The sequence below is a fragment of the Nothobranchius furzeri genome, chromosome 11 (assembly GCF_043380555.1).
Source record: "Nothobranchius furzeri strain GRZ-AD chromosome 11, NfurGRZ-RIMD1, whole genome shotgun sequence".
NCBI classification, from domain to species: Eukaryota; Metazoa; Chordata; class Actinopteri; order Cyprinodontiformes; family Nothobranchiidae; genus Nothobranchius; species Nothobranchius furzeri.
In genome coordinates, this window is record NC_091751.1 from 41,635,526 (window position 1) to 41,656,363 (window position 20,838).

Consider the following 20,838-nt stretch of genomic DNA (forward strand, 5'->3'; position numbering starts at 1 on the left):
GCCCTTTGTCATCGGTTCTGTTCATTACCTTCATGGACAGAATTTCTAGGCACAGCCGTGGTGTGGAGTGTGTTGAGTTTGATGGCAGGAGAATCTCGTCTCTGCTTTTTGCGGATGATGTGGTCCTCCTAGCTTCATCCAGCTCTGAACTTCAGCTCTTGCTGGGTAGGTTCGCGACCGAGTGTGAAGCGGCTGGGATGAGTATCAGCGCCTCCAAATCTGAGACCATGGTTCTCAACCGGAAAAGGGTGGCTTGCCAACTCCGTGTCGGGAGAGAGGTCCTACCTCACGTGGAGGAGTTTAAGTATCTTGGGGTCTTGTTCACGAGTGAGGGTAGGAGGGATCGGGAGATCGACAGGCGGATTGGTTCAGCATCTGCAGTGATGCGGACGCTGAGCCGATCTGTCGTGGTGAAGAGGGAGCTGAGCCAGAAAGCCAGGCTCTCGATTTACCGGTCGATCTACGTCCCAATCCTCACCTATGGCCATGAGCTTTGGGTAATGACCGAAAGAACAAGATTGCGGATACAAGAGGCCAAAATGAGTTTCCTCCGTAGGGTGGCTGGGCTCAGCCTTAGAGATAGGGTGAGGAGCTCGGACATTCAGGAGGGACTCGGAGTAGAACCGCTGCTCCTCCGAATTGAAAGGAGTCAGTTGAGGTGGTTTGGGCATCTGGTCAGGATGCCTCCTGGACGCCTCCCCGGGGAGGTGTTTCGGGCATGAAAGGAGGCCCCCGGGTTGACCCAGGACACGTTGGAGAGGTTACATCTCCAATCTGGTCCGGGAATGCCTTGGGGTCCTGCCGGAGGAGCTGGTGGAGAAGGCCGGGGAGAGGACGGTCTGGAGCTCCCTAGTTGGGATGCTGCCCTCACGACCCGGACTCGGATAAGCAGAGGAAGACGACGACAACATTTAAAAATAGCATGGCAGCTAACCAAAGTGCTATACATAAAACGGCCAAATGCTCGAGCATATAAGGTAAACAAAGTAAAAGCATGGAAATCAGGTAAAATACATGAAGTCGTGGCATAAATAATCAAAGATAAAATTCCCATTAAAAATTAACAGAATAAGAGAACAGGTAAAAGATTACATCAAAGTAAAAAAAATGCAGGGAGTGATAAAAACCATTTGAAATGGCACAAATTAAAACAAAAACGCTAGTGCAAAGTGTTAAAAGTGAGCTACTGATTAATAAAAACTAAATTAAGAAAGGTCAAACCGGTGCTGGAGTTTCGTATTAAGTGTCACGGAGGGAAGGCAATGCTGAAGAAGTGTGTTTTAAGGGCAGACTTGAACCTGCTGACAGAGGAAGCCATACGCACATGGGGGCTGCATGAGAGAAGGCATGCTCCCCCCGTGATTTGTACCAAACATTCTGAACGACCAGCAGATGATCTGCTGAACGAAGGGGACGAGTGGGAAGATGCGAAGACAGCAGGTCTGCCAGATAGGATGGAGATGGGCGATTCAAAGCCTTGTATACAAATAACAAGACTTTTGAATGAATCCTAAATTTGACCGGGAGCCAGTGTAAATCTGCGAGAACAGGTGTGATGCGTCTGTCGATGTTAGTTAAAGATCTGGCCGCAGCTTTTCAACCTAAACTTTGGATGATTTAGGTAGAAAACAATAGTTTACTACAGTACAATCAGACAGAGCATATTTTATAAATAAATCTCTAGTTTTTTATTTGATTTTTCTCATTATTTTTTTACAAAGCGTTAGTCTCTCACGAGGGCAATGACGTTACTTGGGTTAAATGGTGGAGACAACTCAGAGATGGAAGATTTGTTAGACATCGACGATCCAGTGGGGGATGCTGAATATCAACCCCCATTACAGGAGCTAAGCAGCAGTGAGGAGGACAATAGTGGACATGAGGACCCCATTCCACAGCCCTCCCAGCTTATCAGGGGATGTAAACGAAGGATATCATTCAGGTTGAGACATTGCCAGATCATGTATTCCCCTACATCATACTTGGACACAGCAAGATGAGACTGATGTCTGAGACTATGTCCCTGAAGACAGAATACCAGGACCAAGCCATCAGGAACAGTTCAAGAGTGGGAGTGGGATGCGATGAAAGACTTTTCCATTAACACCAAATCAAGCCCAGAGGAAGAAACTGTGCAGGACAGAGGGCTGGACCCTTCTGGACAGTGTTGATAAAGATTTGATGAGATGATTGCAGATTTGTCTAATGCTACATTACTGGTTGAAAGTGGGAACCCACTCAACACATCACCTGATGAAATGTATCGGATTTTTGGTGCCTGTATCTTTGTCGTCTTGCATACCTTGTCCTACAGTCATGATGTACTTCCATCTTTTAGTTCTTTTTAAAATACAGAAAGGTTTTATTTACCTGCAACGTTTACGGCTGCAAACTCCATCAGGCTGACGTGGATGGTGGCGTCACTTCCTTCTCCGTTTATCCGCAGTCAGCAGAGGACGTTGTTGCCCCATGCTACCCGCTCTCCCCTCTCCAACGATGCAGTCCCATGCGCGGTCCAACATGTAAACTCCATCGTCCCTGTTCATTGTCCCACATCCACATCTCCTTATCTCGACAGCTTCTTTTATCCGCGGGCAGCAGAGGGCGACAACGTCCAGAGTCAGCCTGACGAAGATTGCAGCCGCAAACGAAACGTTGCAGGTAAATAAAACCTTTATGTGTTTTAAAAAGAACCAAAAGGTGGAATTAGAATTTCAACACAGCAAGAACACACCAAAGATGTTTAAAGAAAAACACGGCCAACAAGGACTTCCACCGTTTGGAACGATTACATCAAAAAATGTGCACGTCTTAGGAACCACCTTCGTTTCAATTTAAGATGCCGGGACGAAAACATCACGCCAACAAGCCTACAGCTAAAAACACCGATCCGGACCAAGACAGCACAAAACATAATGGAAAGAGCACAGGGGGCACTACTCAAGGAAAGGATAAGAAACGTCATAACCAAACAGAAGCAAGTACAAGACAAACTGGAAAGAAGACACCTGGACTTAAAAAGAAATTTCAAACTTGACAAACAAACGGAGGAACTAATTAAAGGACACATGATGGAAAAACAGGAAAAAGAGTTCATAAAAGTAAAAGAAAGACACATAAAGAAGTTAAACAAACTCATCAAAAAGAAAAAGAGGGAGGAAATACAAGATAACTCCACACAAAGCTCATGGGTATGTGATATTTCACAATACGAACTAACAGAAGTAGAAGAAAGCATATTGAAAAAAGGTTTAAACTTTGCAGTCACACCAAAAGAAATACCATATAATGAATTCATTGTAGCAACAGAACTAGCATGTCAACAGATCACAGATGAGGGAAAGAAAGCAGAACTTAGAAACAACGTTGTTGGGATATTAAAAAACAGCCAAATTCAACACAGCAATATTACAAAAGAAGCACAGAAGCACAATCAACCATGACAGCTTTATCCAAAAATAAACAGATAATTATTCTACTGACAGACAAAGGATGAACCGTGATGGTAATGGACAAAGAAAAATATAAACAACAGATGAAACAGATGTTAGAAGACAAAAATACATACAAAATACTTAAAAAAGACCCAATAGAAAACATTAAGAAAAACATGAAAAAATTACTGAACCCACTACAAGAAAAAGGCAAAATAACAGAAAAAATGTACAAACACTGGATTCCTACAGCAAACATAACACCAAGAATCTATGGAGCGCCAAAAATACACAAACAAAACACCCCACTTAGACCAATAGTAGACAGCATAAATACACCAATATACAACATGGCAAGAGAAATCAGCAAAATCATCAGCTCGTTATTAGGGAACACAGATCAACACTGCAAAAATAGTATAGAACTGGCAAAAGAACTAAAGGAGATTACAATAGAAGACAACGACATACTCATCTCACATGACGTCACATCCCTGTTCACAAAGACACCAACCCAAAACACCGTAGACATAGTGCGAGTTTTTCATGGAAGACCTAGAGCAGAAAGCCATAGCCACCGCCCCCCCCCCCCCCCCCCCCAAACTGCAAAATAAAACTATGGAAACGCTACATAGACGACATACTGGAAATCATACCAAAAGGACAAACAGAAACACTAACACAACAGTTTAATAACATTGACGACACAGGCAGCATAAAGTTCACTTATGAGTCAGAAACAGAAGGCAGTATAGCATTTATGGACATGAAAATCACCAGGCAGACCGACAGGACCCTAAACATAAACACATGCAGGAAACCAACACACACAGACCAATATCTATTATGGACATCAGAACACCCCACCATACACAAAATGTCAGTAATCAGAACATTTTATCACCGAGCAAACATGATAACAGAAGAAAGAGACCGTAAACAAGAGGACAAACACATACAGCACGCTTTAAAGACCTGCGGATACCCGACTTGGGCAATAAACAAAGGAAAACAACAAACAACAACAGAAAGAAAAAAACAACCAAAGCAAAGAACCAGCAACCCAAAAAGACAAGAACAAAAACCAGTGATAACCTTACCATACATCAAAGGCATAACAGAAAAAGTAAGAGCAACAGTGAAAAAACACAACATAAACACACCAACAAAACCATACACAACAGTTAGAAACAGACTAGTACACCAAAAAGACAAGATACCAGCTGGACTTAAATGTGGAGTCATTTACGAAATCCCATGCAAACTCTGCAATAAAACATACAAAGGAGAAACTGGACGCCAACTCAACACACGAACAATAGAGCATAGAAAGGAGTGCGAGAAAGAAACAAGTCGAAAACACACAAGAGCAGCAAAAGAAGAAGCAGAAAGCCCAATAAAGAAGTCAGCCGTAACAGATCACTGCATAAGAGAAAACCATGTAATGGACTGGGACAACACAAGGATCATAAACACCAAACAACAGAAATACAAAAGATGGATAAAAGAAGCTATCGAGATAAGGAGACATGGATGTGGGTCCATGAACAGGGACGATGGAGTTGACTCATTGGATCGCGCATGGGACTGCATCGTTGGAGAGGGGAGAGCGGGCAGCAGAGGGCGACAACGTCCTCTGCTGCCCGCGGATAAACGGAGAAGGAAGTGACGCCGCCATCAGCATCAGCCTGATGAAGTTTGCAGCCGCAAACGAAATGTTGCAGGTAAATAAAAACTTTCTGTGTTTTACAAAGAACTAAAAGATGGAATTAGAATTTCAACACAGCAAGAACACACCAAAGAAGTCATGATGTACTGCTCCAAAGCCTTGAGATTCCTTGCCATCACTGAAAAGTCTACATGTGACCAATCCTTCAGACTGAGGCAATCACTCATGATGATGTTCTAGAGGATCTGAGAGTGGGATACATTCTGAACTACATTCTGAAAGGCTGCAAATCTCAAGCTTAGCCAGAATAGTTCCATTGATGAGCAAATGATCCCAGTCACAGGAGCTTGTCCGTGTTGAAAAGATCGGCCAATGAAGCCAAGTTAGCCTAAAAAACTATGCAACAGCAGATGGTATTGTGCTGGACTTTGACATTTATGACGAAGCACTCCTTGAGCAGATTGAAGAACCATGGGATCTGGGTTTGTGAAGCTTGGTCATAGATCGTCTGTCTCAAACGTAGCATCCTAATACAAATGTTTACTGTGATTGGTCCTTCGTGTCCATCCAAGATGTGGAACTCATGATGAAGAAGCATATGTGTGCAACTGGTACAGTTTTGAAGAATCAGGTCGCTGCAGCAGTACAGAAACTAGTAAGTAAGTAAGTAAGTAAGTAAGTAAGTAAAAGTTTATTTATATAGCGCCTTTCACAGATATAAATCACAAAGCGCTGTACAACATGATAAAGATCAGGGCAAATACCTCTAACCAATAAAAACATCAGAAAAACAATAGCAGTGATAAAATAGAAAATAAAATCATGAGTATAAACAAAGTGAAGGTGTGAACCCGAACAAAGCCATCTTTTTGAAACATTTAGGGAGGGAACGCCTGGATGAAAAGGTGAGTTTTTAGATGATTTTTAAAGACCTCTACAGTGTTAGAGAGACAGAGATTAGAAGGTAGACTGTTCCAAAGTCTGGGTGCAATAGTCTGAAAGGCCCTGTCCCCTTTGGTTTTCAGTCTGGTTCGAGGAACAGCCAGGAGGTTTTCAGATGTGGATCTAAGGTTCCGAGAGGTGGTGTGTGGGGATAAAAGCTCAGATAGGTAGCCTGGAGCCTGGTTGTTAAGAGCTCTATAGGTTAGGACTAAAACTTTAAACTGTATTCTATATTCTACCGGGAGCCAGTGGAGGGACTGTAAAACTGGGGTGATGTGAGCTCGTCTGCTGGATTTGGTTAGGAGTCTGGCTGCTGCATTTTGGATGGCTTGAAGGTGTGAGAGGGAGGTTTGGCTGAGACCAGTAAAAAGAGCTTTACAGTAGTCTAAGCGTGATGACACAAAGGCATGGATGATTTTTTCCAGATCTGCAGTAGAAACCAGTTTACGGACTTTTGAAATGTTTCTCAGTTGAAAGAAACAAGAGCGGGAGATGGTTTTGACGTGAGTCTAAACTTAAAGCTGGATCAAAAATAACTCCCAGGTTTCTAATGTTGGTCTTGGCTGATGGGCAAAAAGAGGCAATTTCTTGCTTGATGTTTGGCTGAAATTCCGGTAGTGCAGCGATCAGGGTCTCTGTCTTGTTAGCATTGAGGACAAGAAAGTTGCTGGACAGCCAGTTACTGATCTGGGTCAGGCAGAGTACAAGTGTGGCTAGCCTGTCCAACTGGTGTGGCATAAAGGACATATAGAGCTGAATATCATCAGCGTAGATGTGGTAGGAGATGTCTGGGAAAGACTGAACGATGCCAGCTAGGTGAAGAATATAAAATGCGAATAGTAGAGGCCCTAGAACTGAACCTTGTGGGACCCCGCATGTTAGAGAGGCAGTATCTGAAGAGAAAGTTTCAGACTTCACTGTGAATGTTCTGTTGGTGCGATAAGAAGTGAGCCAGTCTAGAGCAGAACCTGAAATCCCAGCCAAGGTCTTTAACCTTTTGTTGTTTTTTGGCTTCCAGCCCTTTGGATTTATTTTTTGTTCATCCTAAATAAAAGGATTTTTCTTTATATCCACTCCTGCCTCGTGTCATCCTGGGTTCTGCCTTTTGGGTCCCAACCTCCTCCTTGCTCGCATCGTGACAGTTCCCACGGGGAAAAGTTAGAAGTAGCAGTTTTGGAGTGAAATGTTTCCTGTTTCATGCAATGTTCTGAAATCTTTTACTTTTTTGACTTTACAAACCTCTTCTTTCAACTGTTAGCAGCACATCAAATAAGACATATTGTTCAAAGAGGCATAATTGTTGGTTTTTGTTTTGTTTTTGTATGAAATAAAAAATGCTGCTGCGTTCAGGAACCGAATAATGACTTTTGCACATCATTACTCAATTGTAACTTTATAGTGTTCTATCAAAGTTTAAAACGAACGTTCTCATGTTCTCATCATTTTCTCAGAAACAGCAGCAGGTACAAAGATAATTCTTTGGTTTTACGTTCATCAGGTCCCATTCAACCCAAAGAGGAATTAAAATGCATGCCACGATTTGGGTAAGCTAAAGGCAGAAATTATGTAAAACTTGAGTAAATTTGACTGTTGTGATGAATCTCCCAGTGTTTTTTTCTGTGGAGCCTTCGGCCCTGACATTCTGCTGTTCCTCTGAGACCCAGATGTGAGGAGTTGGTTAATCTGAGAGTCATAAATAAATGCTCCCAGTGACTCAAGCTGAGATAAAATATTTCGCTCATCTGATTCAAGCTGGAATTGGTATTTTACATGACGGACATATTTTTCCAGCTGCAGAGCTCCATTGTTGCCAAGAACTATTAAAAGTACATCAGTCAGTTTCATTTCTCTTCAGCCTGACGAGTTCCTTTGATTCAGCAAACATTACTTTGTTTTATTATGTGTCATTTGGAGGAAAACTCCCCCATCCATCACATCAGCATTTTCCACAATTCCTCCTGAATGAAAATGGTTTTGTCTGGAAGGAACCGTTTATGGGTCATTTGTGCTGACAGGCAGGATGTCCCAGATACCTTACGATGGGATTTATTAAGATGGAGGAAATCACTCTTAGTGTTGTGTCATAGGAATTTAAATATTTCAACTGAACGTTAGCAGATTTTCAAACTTCCTACATGTCCTGAAATATAAAATGTGGAAAAGTTGGTAAAATTACAGGATTGTGGTTAGTATGGATTTTATTTTATTTTATTATATCAGGAATTTTGTCCCTTGTATTCATTTTTGTTTAATTATCTCTCAGCTACCAGTTGGTTGTGCACAGCTGTCTTCCATCAGGACACCTGTCCATGATTTGAAATCGTTTTCAGTCACTTGTCAGATCTTCCAGTTGAATCATCTCCTGCTGTCTCCATTATATTAGTTGGTTTTTTTTTTTTTTGCTTGGTCCTTGTCTTTAGTTTACATTATTAAAGAGTTCACCTGCCTCCAAACTTAACCTTTACTTGGGTCAATAATCAAAATGTGACTTTATGTAGCAATGACAAAGCTTTAGAGCAGTAGATCACAGATTTTGGGTGAAGACATGTTGGTATTACAACTTTTTGATGTGTTTGATGATTATTTGTAACCCTGGCAAAGTCCTGATTAATTGCAAACACTAACCAAGTGGCTTTACAAGTTGCACGCTTTTATTAGGAGTTTAGCGGATATTATAGGAATTCATCATCATATTGATTTTAAATTGACCTCCATCTTTCTGCAACAGGTTATTCAGACATGTTCTTGTTTATTTAAACATTGAAGCAGGCAGTGATCTCAGACTGTAAATAAAAATGAATAAGACCAAAAAACAATCCTTCATAAGACTACAGTTCATTGTTTTGTTATCAGAACAGTTTGTCTTGTTTTTGTCAAGCTAAAAATGTCGTTCTGATTCCGATCATGAAATGCATGTTTAATTTTGATTATATTTATTAATTTCTTTCAAATATTTAGAGGTCTATCTACCCCCCCCCCCCACACACACACACACACACACAATTAAATGAAATATAATTATTATAAAGGTCACATTTCAGGGGATAAGCAAAAACGACAATGTGTTAATGAATACAAATATTTAATATAGTTGGGAATATTTAAATTAGGACCAAGGCCAACCACGTGCACCTCAAGTCAAACACACCTGCCTTCAATCAGTCATTTATTTCTCCTCATCCATTAGCTTCGTTTATTATTATTTTAGGGTCACAAAAGACATTTTTGCGTTAATTTTTCCGTTTTTGGAACGAGCTCACACGCAGATTTCATTCCGACATAAATCCTCTCCGGAAGCGGATCGGCGTTAGGACCCAGCTGCAGCAGAGGTACAGTAGCGAACATCTGTCTCCTCTGTATGAACTGCGCCTGGACTCCAGTCTGAAGACACACATGCAGCAGCAGCCTGGCTCTCGGCTCGCTGAGGACCGGACCGGACCGGGATGTGGGACGAGGCGTCCGGACCATGACAGAAAGTGGAGCGAGACGCACTAAACCGCAGCGATAAGACATCAAAATGAAGACCCCGGTGGTAAATGTTTGTGCCATGTCTCCAAACTGTGTGCGCGCTTTTTATTCCCCTGTTTCTCTAATCCCGCCTGGTTCCGTCGGCGCTAGGGTCGCCGCTCCGCTGTGTGTGATGTCGGATCAAAAGATTAGGATCAGAACAAAAGGGATCCAGCTGTGAGCGCTGTTTGGCACTAAGCTCCGGAGCGCGGGCGGCGCGCTGGGTGCACGCTCCTCATCCAGTCAGAAACTCACATCCTGAAAAGTGGATGCAGCTTCTCTAGTTTATGCTTGAATAAAGGCGAACATTGTTGAATAAAAAAGTAATAAACGTAGAAGATGCTGGCACAAAACTAAGTTGAAGATCCATCAGTGCCTTGAGGAGAATTAATATTTAGTTGCACCAACATGTACATGCATGCATTTATTTTCCAGTAAATGTGCTGAAATCCCAGCAGGAAGCAGGCGTGGATCTCTAGGATGTCTGGTATTAAACCTGTAACTCAGTCCAGTTCAACAGGGCTAATCTGTCAGCATCTGCTTGTCTTTGTGTCAGCGCCATGGGGTAGCCGTGCTCCTCGTGCTTCTCCTGTGTGCCAGCCTGTTCCTGGTGTACAACGGGAGCTTCAATGGTGCTTCCAGGGACACCAATGACACGCGCATCCGACAGCACGAACAGCTGCAGCGACTCCCCGAAGCCCCAGCCAGTGTGGCAAAGCCTCACCTGCCGGTCCTCCAGGGATACAGTGGCATCATCGACCATAAGGTAAGCAGATGTGGCGTCCTCCTCCTTTCCGATAATCTGGGCAGTGAATGGTATTGGATGTGCATCTAATGCACTTCAAATTAGAGATCGGACCCTTTGAAAGTGAAGCTAGAGTTGCATTTCTCCATTAGGAGCCCAATTCTGCAGCACATCTTCCCTGTTTTCACCCCTCCTGAAATGCACCAGTGCACACACATCTTTGTTCCATCAGCTCTTTAGAGACAGACAGCCTACTTCTGTCATTTATCACAATTTTCTCCAGCAGCTATTGCGCCACGCTCAATACCCTCCTGTCACTACTAACAGTTTAGGCTGCAAACAGAATCCTCCTCTCTAATTGATGAACCCATGGGACCTGCAGCGAGGTGAACCCTGACGTCACCGTGGGCTTGTATTGACTTTATCTGTTTACCGGGCCAGGAGAAAACATCAATGTGAGTAGTAGGGGAGCTAAGAAGACGTATTCATTATGGGATGGCTTTCTAACCAGGAAACATGCTGCTCGATTAGCTGTTGGCGTCTCCTAACACTTTACAACTCGAGTCTTGTCTTTGTTTCACCTTTTCTTGGTGGTTTATGACATTCTTTATTCTGTTGTGAGGTCTTCTTTCTAAAGCGTTTCATGCATTTCCTTAATTTTAATGTTGCGTCCCCACAAATGATTTTTCATTTCTTCGATGATAATTTGGGATATTTCTGAAATCGCTCAGACGGTTTCTCTTTGGTCATTTGCATTCTTCTAAAATCATCGGATGGATTTCTCGTTTTGTAGCTTTGCACCCATGGTGTGCTTTGGGTGGTTTTTATTTACTTTGATTGGTTGTCATTTTTAGTATTTTTTTCTCCCAGAGGTCCTTCTTGTGGCCTCCGGTCTGGTTCCTCAGTAAATCCGTCTGTGGCAAATTCATCAAGTCACTTCTAAAAAAATCTTATCTTAAAGAAGCGAGTCGTAATCTGAAAAGCTGGTATTAGATCCTCAGATTATGTCATGTGAGGAGTTGAATAGCAAGCTGCTGCTCTTGGACGAGTTGTTCAGATTAGATGAATTAACACAAGCGTCTATCACCAGCGGAAGGAGCTGCTGAACAGCCTTCTGGATTAAACCCCGCCGACCGTTTCCTCTTGCTAATAATCTGAGTTTCTCTGAAATCATAAAGTTTTTGTGTTTTGAAGCAAAGGAGCATATGCAATGTGGAGGTGAAGCAACATGAAGCAGCTCATAATGAAGTGATGATGATGAAATGTGTGAAGAGGATTATTGGATTAACAGTCATCATGTCTGGTGTGAACGTGGATGTGAAGTGGGAGAATTGACCGTTCCTCTAAATCTGAGGTGCTAGGGTGGGATGCTCACTCCGGGTTGGGAGTGATTCTCAGGTTTTGTTCTCTAGTGATGGTGGAATGGAGCAGCAGATGCTCCTACGGTTTTGGAGTTTCATCTTCAGTCTGGCCAACCCCCAGCTTTCACCATGAGATGTGGATCATCTGATGTGGATGATGGAGATCTGGAGCTTTTTCATCCAATGGGAGCTCTGTGTAGAGCCGTTGCTCCTCTAAACTGAAATGAGTCAGCTGAGGTGGCTCCAGATTAGGATGTTCCTGGTCCCCTCCCTCGGGAGGTAACTGAATTTTCAAATGGGTTCAGAATTCACATGGCAGGAACATCTGACTGGGTGGACTCTCCTAAGAAGACCCGGAGCTTGTTGGAGGGTTTGTGTATTGTCTCTGGATTGGGAAAATCCTGAGGGGAGTGGGATGTTTGGGATTCCCTCCTGGAGCTGTTACCCACACTTCCCAACACTGGGTGAAAAAAGAATAGATGGAAAGGTGGTTTTCATTTATTCTAACAAGAAAAGATCCATGGGGAAGAGGGTGGGATTATTTCAGTTCACATGTAGCTAAACCAGGAAGAATGAAGCAGCATCATATTAAACTTTAATTTTTTTTTTCAAATGAAGTTGAACAAAGAGTCACAGACCTGTAACGTTCAATGTTAAAAAAAAATCTGATCATCATAAAATCCGAATGTATTTTATTTTCTGCGAAGCCAAAATAACCAGAAAGAGGAAACTTGTGCAAATTTAGCACTAAAAATGAAATGGAGCTCTGTTTTTTGAGTTATTTAGCATCATAATGGCTCCATTTCTGGAATAAAGTTTCAGGTCCAAGAGGGAACAAAACAGTCTAGTTTTAGATTTTCATGATCTAATTAAATTTTGTGTTTTTTATTGAGCAGGAAAAAGAAATCCTCCCAGAATAAACATTTAGGTGCGTAGAAACCTTAAGATCTATTAAAAGCATCATTAATGTGTGTGACTGAGCAGAAAAGTCTTTCAGGTTTTTTTAACGTAGAGCTCGAATGTTGCGAGCGTCGCTGCATTCAGACAGCAAAGCTGAAAACTAAAGTTAATTAACTGATTCGGAGCCCGGCTGCTTTGTTTCCACAGCTCCGCTGTTTGGTTTTAGAAAAGCATTCAGGTTAAAATGTTAAAATATGCAAATAATAAATTACAGGTTTGCCTACTGAAGTTTGGAAGTTGCAGCAAAACTTTCAATCTTTATCACTTTTTTTATGTTTTTCTTGCTTAAGTAATAAAAATCAAACATCTTTAAGTGACGCTTCAGAATTGGATGCAAACCTGCATTGTTTTCCTCTGTTCTTTATGCTGAGTGGTCTGTAGTTGTATAGCGCCTTCTTAGGGCTCTACAACCCCCCCCCCCCCCCCCCCAAGGCACTTTACAAAACGATCAGTCATTCACACACTGGTAGAGATGAGCCACAGCTGCCCTGGGGCACACTGCCGGTCCCTCCGACCACCACCAGAAGGCAAGGTGGGTTAAGTGTCTTGCCCAAGGACACAGCAGCAGCATTCTCTGGTCGGAGCCGGGATCGAACCTGCAACCTTCTGATTTCTGGACAACCCGCTCTACCTTCTGCGTTACTGCTGCCCCTTTAGTCAATTTTTATCTTTATTCTGTAGAAAAAAGGTCATAAAGGCGGTTTGAAAGAGAAGCTGAAGTCTTGCATCTTTAAAATCCCACACATGAACTCAAAGTTCAGCTGCTGAAGATGAATTAAAACACTTTAGACTTTTGAAAGTAGATTTTCCAGGTTTTGTCGTTCAAATTAAATCAGTTAGAACGTATTTAAAGTCCGTTTCCTCCAATGATGTTTAATTATTAATGCTACCATCTTTGACGTTTGAAGGCTGAAGTGAAACCACAGCAGGAGAGCATGTAAACTCATACGCTACATAAATGGCCTCTCTTCAGGCTCAACTTTGTATATTTTTGCTCTGGTCAGTACATCTGAGGATGCTTTAAAGCTTTTTGTGTTTTAGAATCAGTCACTCGGCCGTCTCATGGTACCTAAATTAAACGTGCAGTACGTCAGAGCTAGGGCGGTCGGCGGGGCTCGTAGCCCAGAACGCCAGCAGTGGCCGTGTGTTTGGGCTGGATGAGGATTTGTCTGAGGTGCGTCAGCGAATGCTGCTGTGGATGGGAATTGATTTTCCTCAACTGAACTGGAGCCACATCATAAGTAACCCCCCTTCTGTTATGATCTTATTGACATTTTGGCGACAAAGGACATCATTAGGGGTCACAGCTCCACTGGAGATCATTGATGCTTCTTCAAAAGTGCTGCTGTGTCACCATCCGTTCCCTCTCCACAAGCTGTAATCGATACTTTGATGATATGAATGCATTTTTCTGTTGCACTGTGCCTTCTTTCACAGCATGCTTTGTAAAAGTTGTCATCCTCGTCTCATATTTGTTCTCCCGCAGTTCGGAACGATCTGCGTTTGGAAAAATACACTGACCTGAGCAGTTGTCGTCTTCTCCTTTGCTTGCTGACCTCTTTGCTGTATTGATCTGTTGCAGATTTAAGCTGACTGGCACAAATGGCACGGTGCCAGTCGGCCTTTGACTGCTTCATTTTATCGTCCACTAGAGTATCAAAGTCATCACTGAAACTCATCAGAAAGGCTGCTTGTTTCTGCAGAATCTCAGTCATATTTAACACTTTCCCCAACTCCACAGCTGTATTTAGTCTTTTTTTCTTCCAACATGCATTACATTTTCTGTACTATTTTCATTGGAGCATGTTTGATGTAGGTCAGAATGGGGGGTTACTGGTTAATCTGGGCCGGTGTCGTAAAGGAAAGAGACCAGAAAAGGAGGAAAACTAAAGATGGAGATGGAAAAAGTGGGGAAATTCATGGGGCAAAGAGAATGAGAGAGAGAAAAGGACAAAAATGGGGAAGGGTAGGGAAGAAGAGGATAATAAAAGAGCATACCGGAGTCAGGGAAAGGTTCAGCTTGAGAGAGACGAGGCAGCAAAGGAGGGGAAGGATACAGGAGTGAAGGAGTGAAGTCCCACAGAGGCCTGCGTTCCTTCAGCATCATCCTGATTTATCTTCTCACTGAGGAGGAGGACTGAGTGGAGATGGTGCAGCGACACCAGAACCATGCAGATTCCTGGGCGATCAGTCAGGTGGAGTCGAGCTAACGGAGGAGTCTCATCAAGCAGGAGGAGCACCTTGATGCTGAGCTGCAGACGAACTACGAGTCTGGCTGTTCCCGCCTCCGAACGATGCTTTCATGTGATTTAAAAGTAAAAGCTTAAACGTCTTGAGGAACTGTCAGACGTGCGATGTTTCTCTTTTTGTTCTCTTGTTCGCTGTTAAAACCTGCAAATGCAGTCCACACATGGAGCTAACTGCTGACACGCTGAAGATTCATCTATGTTGTGGTTTGCTGTTGGGACTGCTGTTCCTTCAAGCTGCTAAACTTGGGTAGAGAACAGAGGGCTGCTAAATTTGCTTTCCTCTCTCATTTTTAAATCTATTCCACTTTTCCAGGACTGTGTACCTTTTTTAGAAACGCATACATCAAGACCTTCACCTCTGTCATTCTGTGAATTGCTCCTCAAACAGATGTGGGCGCTAAAGTATAACGCAGAAATGATGGGATTGGCCCAGCCTATGTGGAAGAGCTGTACGCTCCTCTCAGTCCACCACTGGTAGTGTCGGTAAGTCCTCCCACAAATGCTCTGTGGGCTTGAGGTCAGGAATGTCATCTCCACCCCTAAATTCTTGAGGTGGCCTCTGATTAATCCATGTGAGCAAATGTCGCCATCTTGGAGGACTATGTAGATGCACTGATTGTATTTCTGTCTCTTACCATTAAGATGGTCTCCAGCGGTGAGACAAACACTGTCCCACACCATCACACTGCCTCCACCCAAAGCTGCACCCTACTGGTGCAGCCATTGCCCTACAATTCAACAGCTGTTCGCAGAATCTGGACTCCATCGAGTCGATGGCAGAATGAGCTGTCTGGCTTTGATGGAGAAGATTTGGCAGCTCCTTTTTGTTTTCCACATGTGACTCTGAGATTAAAAGCCTGCAAACTAAAGATCTTCAACAATGCGAAAGGCAGAGATGGTCAGAAATGAACCCACACCAAAACTGGCTTGAAAGAGTACATGATAAAAACAGGAATGCTAATATTTAATGATTAAATTTTCGAAAACATCTTATTTAAAACTAACTTTCACCCTTCTTGTATTTTATTTATTTATTTTTGGCATAAAAATTGTATTAATCTTGCATTCTCATAGTCGTCTTGCTGTCCTGGTAAACTAAACCAGACTTTATGGTCCATCTTCTGAGACCCGCTGCAGAAAATCCTACTGAGCTCAAGAACTTAAAGTCGAGGTTTGAGTCAGTTTTTAGACACATCGAGGCTACAAATTCTCCCTGACTTGGTACTTTTTGCTTGAAGGCGTGAGCTGGAATTTGTCTGTGCCAAGGAGACGTAACAAGACATTGTTCTGCAAACCACAAAGTGACAGCTGAAGAACTGAGATGTTTAATATTTCATCTCAGACAGCTCCATCTTTATTTTATTTTTTTATTCTTCTCCCCCAACCAGCAGTCATTTTTCACCGTTCATTAGGAGTTTGCTTTTCTTTCCACCAGCTGATGAGACAAAAATACAAAAAAATAAAGGCCTACTTGGTCAAGGACTCATCTAAAGTAAACCAACAGCATAGTACTTGTGTGTTTGTACCTGTGAGGTCTCTGTAATATTTAGAGTCACTGAAAGACACGTCAGTCACTTACAGGTGCTATTTTTAAAAAGAGACCTTTATAGACCCCTGAAACTGCTCAGTTTGGACTGAGCAGAAGAGAATAGGGATTTGGTTGCAGTCGGAGCACAGTTTTGGATTCCCACTTTGTCTCTGGTGATATTTTGCTCTCGCCAAACACAACGTGGCTTCAGGCTCTTTCCAGCACAGGCCTGGATAGCAATTACAGATGGATGGGTTGGAGAGGCTATTTTTTGATAACCATTTCATAAAAAGGATAATTTTTTTTTATTTATTTATTTATTTTTTTACCGTGTCCTGTCTGGCTGTGAAGCAAGCAGAATTGATGTCTGAATGCTGGCGACAAGCCTTACAGATTTATTCTCAGGTGGAGCATCAAAGCGTTTGCTTTTAATGTCACGCCTGATACTTAAAACTTTATTGTTATTGTTGTTGAATGCTTTGTAATCCGACCAGACACGGAGACAGAGGTGAAAGAGAAAGGAAAAGGTGGGGAGAGAGAAGGGGGGGGGGGTTCCACAAAAATAAACAATGAACAAGAGTCTGCTTCTAGACCTGCAGAAAAAGACAAAAAAAACAACAAAAGGACAAAAAAAGGGACACAACAACAATACAACAAGATCTAGCTATCACTGCGTCAACTTGATGAAAAAAAAATATAATCAACATTGCTTAACTGAAGAATCACGATAATAAATCACAGTGCATTAAGTGCCCACCATAGTCTTAAGACCTGTGTTTAACGTGCCCAAGCCCATACTTTTGAGAGCACCATGTGAGCACATGTGTGTGTACACGCGCTTGTTTATGTAAGGTTTATCTATAGGAGCGCCCAACAGAGAGTGTGAGGGACCACAGATCCGCCCCCCAAAGATGCGCAGGAGACGGGGCGAGCTCCAAGTCCCAGAGATCCAGGCGCTGCCCCAGAACACAGGAACCCCAAGGAGACTGCAAACAGGAAGGCCCCCACCCCCCTCGAGAGGCACAGAGGATCGCCCCGGGGGGCCACAACCAGCAGCCGGCAGAGTCCCGGGAGACATCAGCGGCAAGCCCACAGGCCCGCCCGCAGCCTCCCACCCCCTAGCCGGCCGAGCCCGGGACCCAGCGACCCGGGACCCAGGGGCGACCACCCCCGCCGGGAACCCAGCAGAGCCCAGGGACCCAGACCCCACCAGGCAGCCACCGGGATCTATCAGGCAGATGCCAAAACCTTAAACCCCCAGACCCGGTTGCCACGAACACTCAGGCAGACCATGGCACAACCCCTCACACCAGGTGTGGCAGGGGGAGGGGGGACAAAGATCTATATAATGAAGAGAAGTTCCAGGAGAGGGGAGGAGTCAAAGGCCCCACCTGACATATACAGTCATACACAAACACAGTCACACACTCCCTCCCTCATGCTCACACATGCACATACAACCCAAGACTTACAAAAATGCACACCGGACACCCACTCATGCTCCCCATACACACCCTATTCACTCTGGTCCCGGTACTGCTGCACATTGGGTACAACCATCACCGGTAACCAGAGTTTGACCCTTTCTGCTGGGGTGCTGATGAGCAGGCCCCCCCGCCCAACGCTGAGCACAGCAACCCACCACCCCAGACCCCAACCAGACGGCCAGATCTCCCTCCTAGCCTCCAGCCCCAGGAAGCCTAGTGATAACAGAGGTGGCTAAGACCCCTAGACTCCCTCCGCCTGCTCCAATATAGTGTTGTGTGATCATGAGGTGTATTCCATGGCTGTGGTGAGTGGGCAGTGCGGGCAAAAGGATAATCTTACAGTACACGCTGTGTTTTCTGTTGTTAAATAATCACCATTCAAATAATAAAAATGAACAAAAGCATCAAAGCTCATTTAACAAGCTGAATGGTGACTTGATCTAAATTAAAGCGATGCAGGAAGATGAGGACCTGAAACAATTATTTCTAAATGCTAATGGATCTGTTTAACCTGCTTCTACCTCTCTGAGGAGCCTTTTTTATTAGACCTATGAAGAATGTAAAAAAAAGTTAAGCTTTGCTAAACGCATCATACTTTAGGCACATCATGAAGAGATAATGGGTTGCCATCCTCACAAGTACAAAAAGCAAGGCCAACAAGCAGCTTCACAATAAAAGATTTCCTTTTGTTATTTTGGCTTTGCAAACAAACATGACTCAGCTGTTTAGATGTAATTAATAATCGTGCCCTCACGGAAGACAGGAAGGTTCAAATTCTTGTTTGTATTTTGTCCGATCACTTGTGCATCGAGAGGATTTCCACTTCAGATCAGAAATAACTGAGCGTCAAGGTTTAATTTTTGAAGGCACCAAAACTATGATGGCATATTAATGGGACATAAGAAAATAGCGCACTGAAGTGGCGAGACTTAACTTTACACGTAGAGTTGTATTTGAAACATGGTCTAACTAAAAGAGCACTTGTGCAAAGAGGGCATCATGGCTATGCTACATATGTAAAGCATCAGTTTTAATGGAGGACAAAAATAAGTGTTTTCAGGTAGATAGGCATGTTCAGACTCTTATTGTGAAGGGGTAAAGGAAGCTCTGAGTTTCCCTGTAGTTTATTCAGCAAAAACACCCCAAGAACCCCGTTTACAATACTGGTGCACGATGATGTTAATGATCTAACTTGGGTTCTGTAGCAGGATTATGCCTCATCCCCGCTTCTTACCACAGCTTTTATCCTATTCATGTCTTCCCCCACCCTGGGAGTCATTTTGGATAAAATCAACTGCCAAAAATACTTTCATCTTGGCTCCACATTGCTCATGACTGGATCTTCTCCATCCATCCTCTAGTCTCCAGATAAAATTCCTTCCCATATGACCTAGTCAGATTCATCTTGTCCGATCCAGCTTCCACTTATTTCCATCTGGAAGGTCAAAGGCTGGCCTTGATGAGACACTACCTTCATATTGGCTCTTCTCCTCCATAGCACTCCCAAATGTGACTCAACCCTTGAACCCAAGATTTTGCAAGATGAATTCTAAAGTCCATTAAAACAGAATAGAAATGCATTAAAGGCAAAATACGAACACATTAACAGGATTAAAATAAGTTAGAAAAACTTCTAAGGGAAACAAAAACACATCCAAAGAAAATGGAGACGCATACAAAATAGAAAAGTAAAAAAAACAACAACAATTAGAAAGAAAAAAAATGCATTAAAGGAAAAAGAGCTAAATACACAAAATATGAAACTTAGAAATACAAACTCTTTAAAGGAAAATAAAAACACATTGAAAGAAAACAGACACATCAAAGGAAACACATAAACATCAACAAACTTTTTTACTAAATGGTAATAGCATTAGAACTGAAACAGACTCTACTAGAAAAACTGAAGAAAAAAAAGTTAAAGTTAAAGTCCCATTAGTTGTCACTCACACTGATGTGTGTGCGAAATTTGTTCTCCGCATTTGACCCATCCCCTGGGGGAGCGGTGAGCTGCAGACACAGCCGCGCTCGGGAACCATTTGGTGGTTTAACCCCCAATCCAACCCCTTAATGCTGAGTGTCAAGCAGGGAGGCATTGGGTCCCTTTTTTTCAAAGTCTTTGGTATGACCCGACCAGGAATCGAACCCTGATCTCCCAGTCTCCCAGGGCGGACACTCTACCACTAACAATGTTAAAATCAGCTCTTCTGTAAACAAGAACTTTATGGTTCCTGGAGTATTTCAGCACTGATGTCTCCAATTCCACTTCCACTGTTGCAGCTCGGCGATGCTCACCGTTTCCTCGGCGGCTGATCAAGGCTCATTAGGGGATAAAATGCTGTGGGAGCATCCTCCTGACGGAAACCTGTTAGCATGCACTGGAGCATTGTTTGTGTCTTTATAAATTCCTGCTAAGCTGAATACACTCAGGATTAAACTAATGAGCCTGCTGCTTGTGGGGGAGGCTGATCACCTTGGTAGGAAAACAGAAAAAGCTGCTTTTTACTGATGTGAGTCCATTCCAGAGTTGCTGGCAGGAAATCATTACTTTCATTGTGAAGATCAATGTGAGCGAATGCATCTCATTTGGATGATCCTAAGCATCAGGTCGGCTATTAAAGCTTCTCAGGCGTTTTTCCATTAACCAAGTGAATAGGCATTACCTTGGTAATAAACACTTGCATTATGCTTCATTTCATTAGCATGTTGCTATTAAACGTGTGTATGGGAACACCAAGAGGCTCTGTGGTCACATGGGGAATCTCAGTAACAGTTTTGTTATTTACTAGTTAAAATAGTAGCTCCGATATCTTTAAAAGATTAACTTTACTCACATGTTTAATATATTTGCAGCTTCCAAATGCCTTGTAAGTCGTTCTCTGGGGATCTAAAGCTCCGGTGTGTCTGAGGATGTAGAAATCAGATGGAAGTAGTTTCAAACGGCAGGATTTTGAGT

General features: G+C 43.0%; 2 protein-coding genes across 2 annotated transcripts in view; both read left to right on the plus strand.

The window, feature by feature from the left end:
- The window catches only part of st6galnac3 (ST6 (alpha-N-acetyl-neuraminyl-2,3-beta-galactosyl-1,3)-N-acetylgalactosaminide alpha-2,6-sialyltransferase 3), a 224,980-nt gene extending 214,740 nt beyond the window's left edge, over nt 1-10,240 (plus strand). Inside the window, exon 8 of the transcript XR_011515474.1 lies at nt 10,109-10,240. The gene's annotated coding sequence lies outside the window, so the exon portion shown is untranslated. The remainder of the gene's footprint in view (nt 1-10,108) is intronic.
- The window catches only part of st6galnac5a (ST6 (alpha-N-acetyl-neuraminyl-2,3-beta-galactosyl-1,3)-N-acetylgalactosaminide alpha-2,6-sialyltransferase 5a), a 75,424-nt gene continuing 63,731 nt past the window's right edge, over nt 9,146-20,838 (plus strand). The window contains exons 1-2 of the mRNA XM_015956170.3: nt 9,146-9,577; nt 10,109-10,318. Of these exons, the coding sequence (XP_015811656.1) occupies nt 9,563-9,577; nt 10,109-10,318 (225 nt within the window). The 5' untranslated portion in view covers nt 9,146-9,562. The remainder of the gene's footprint in view (nt 9,578-10,108; nt 10,319-20,838) is intronic.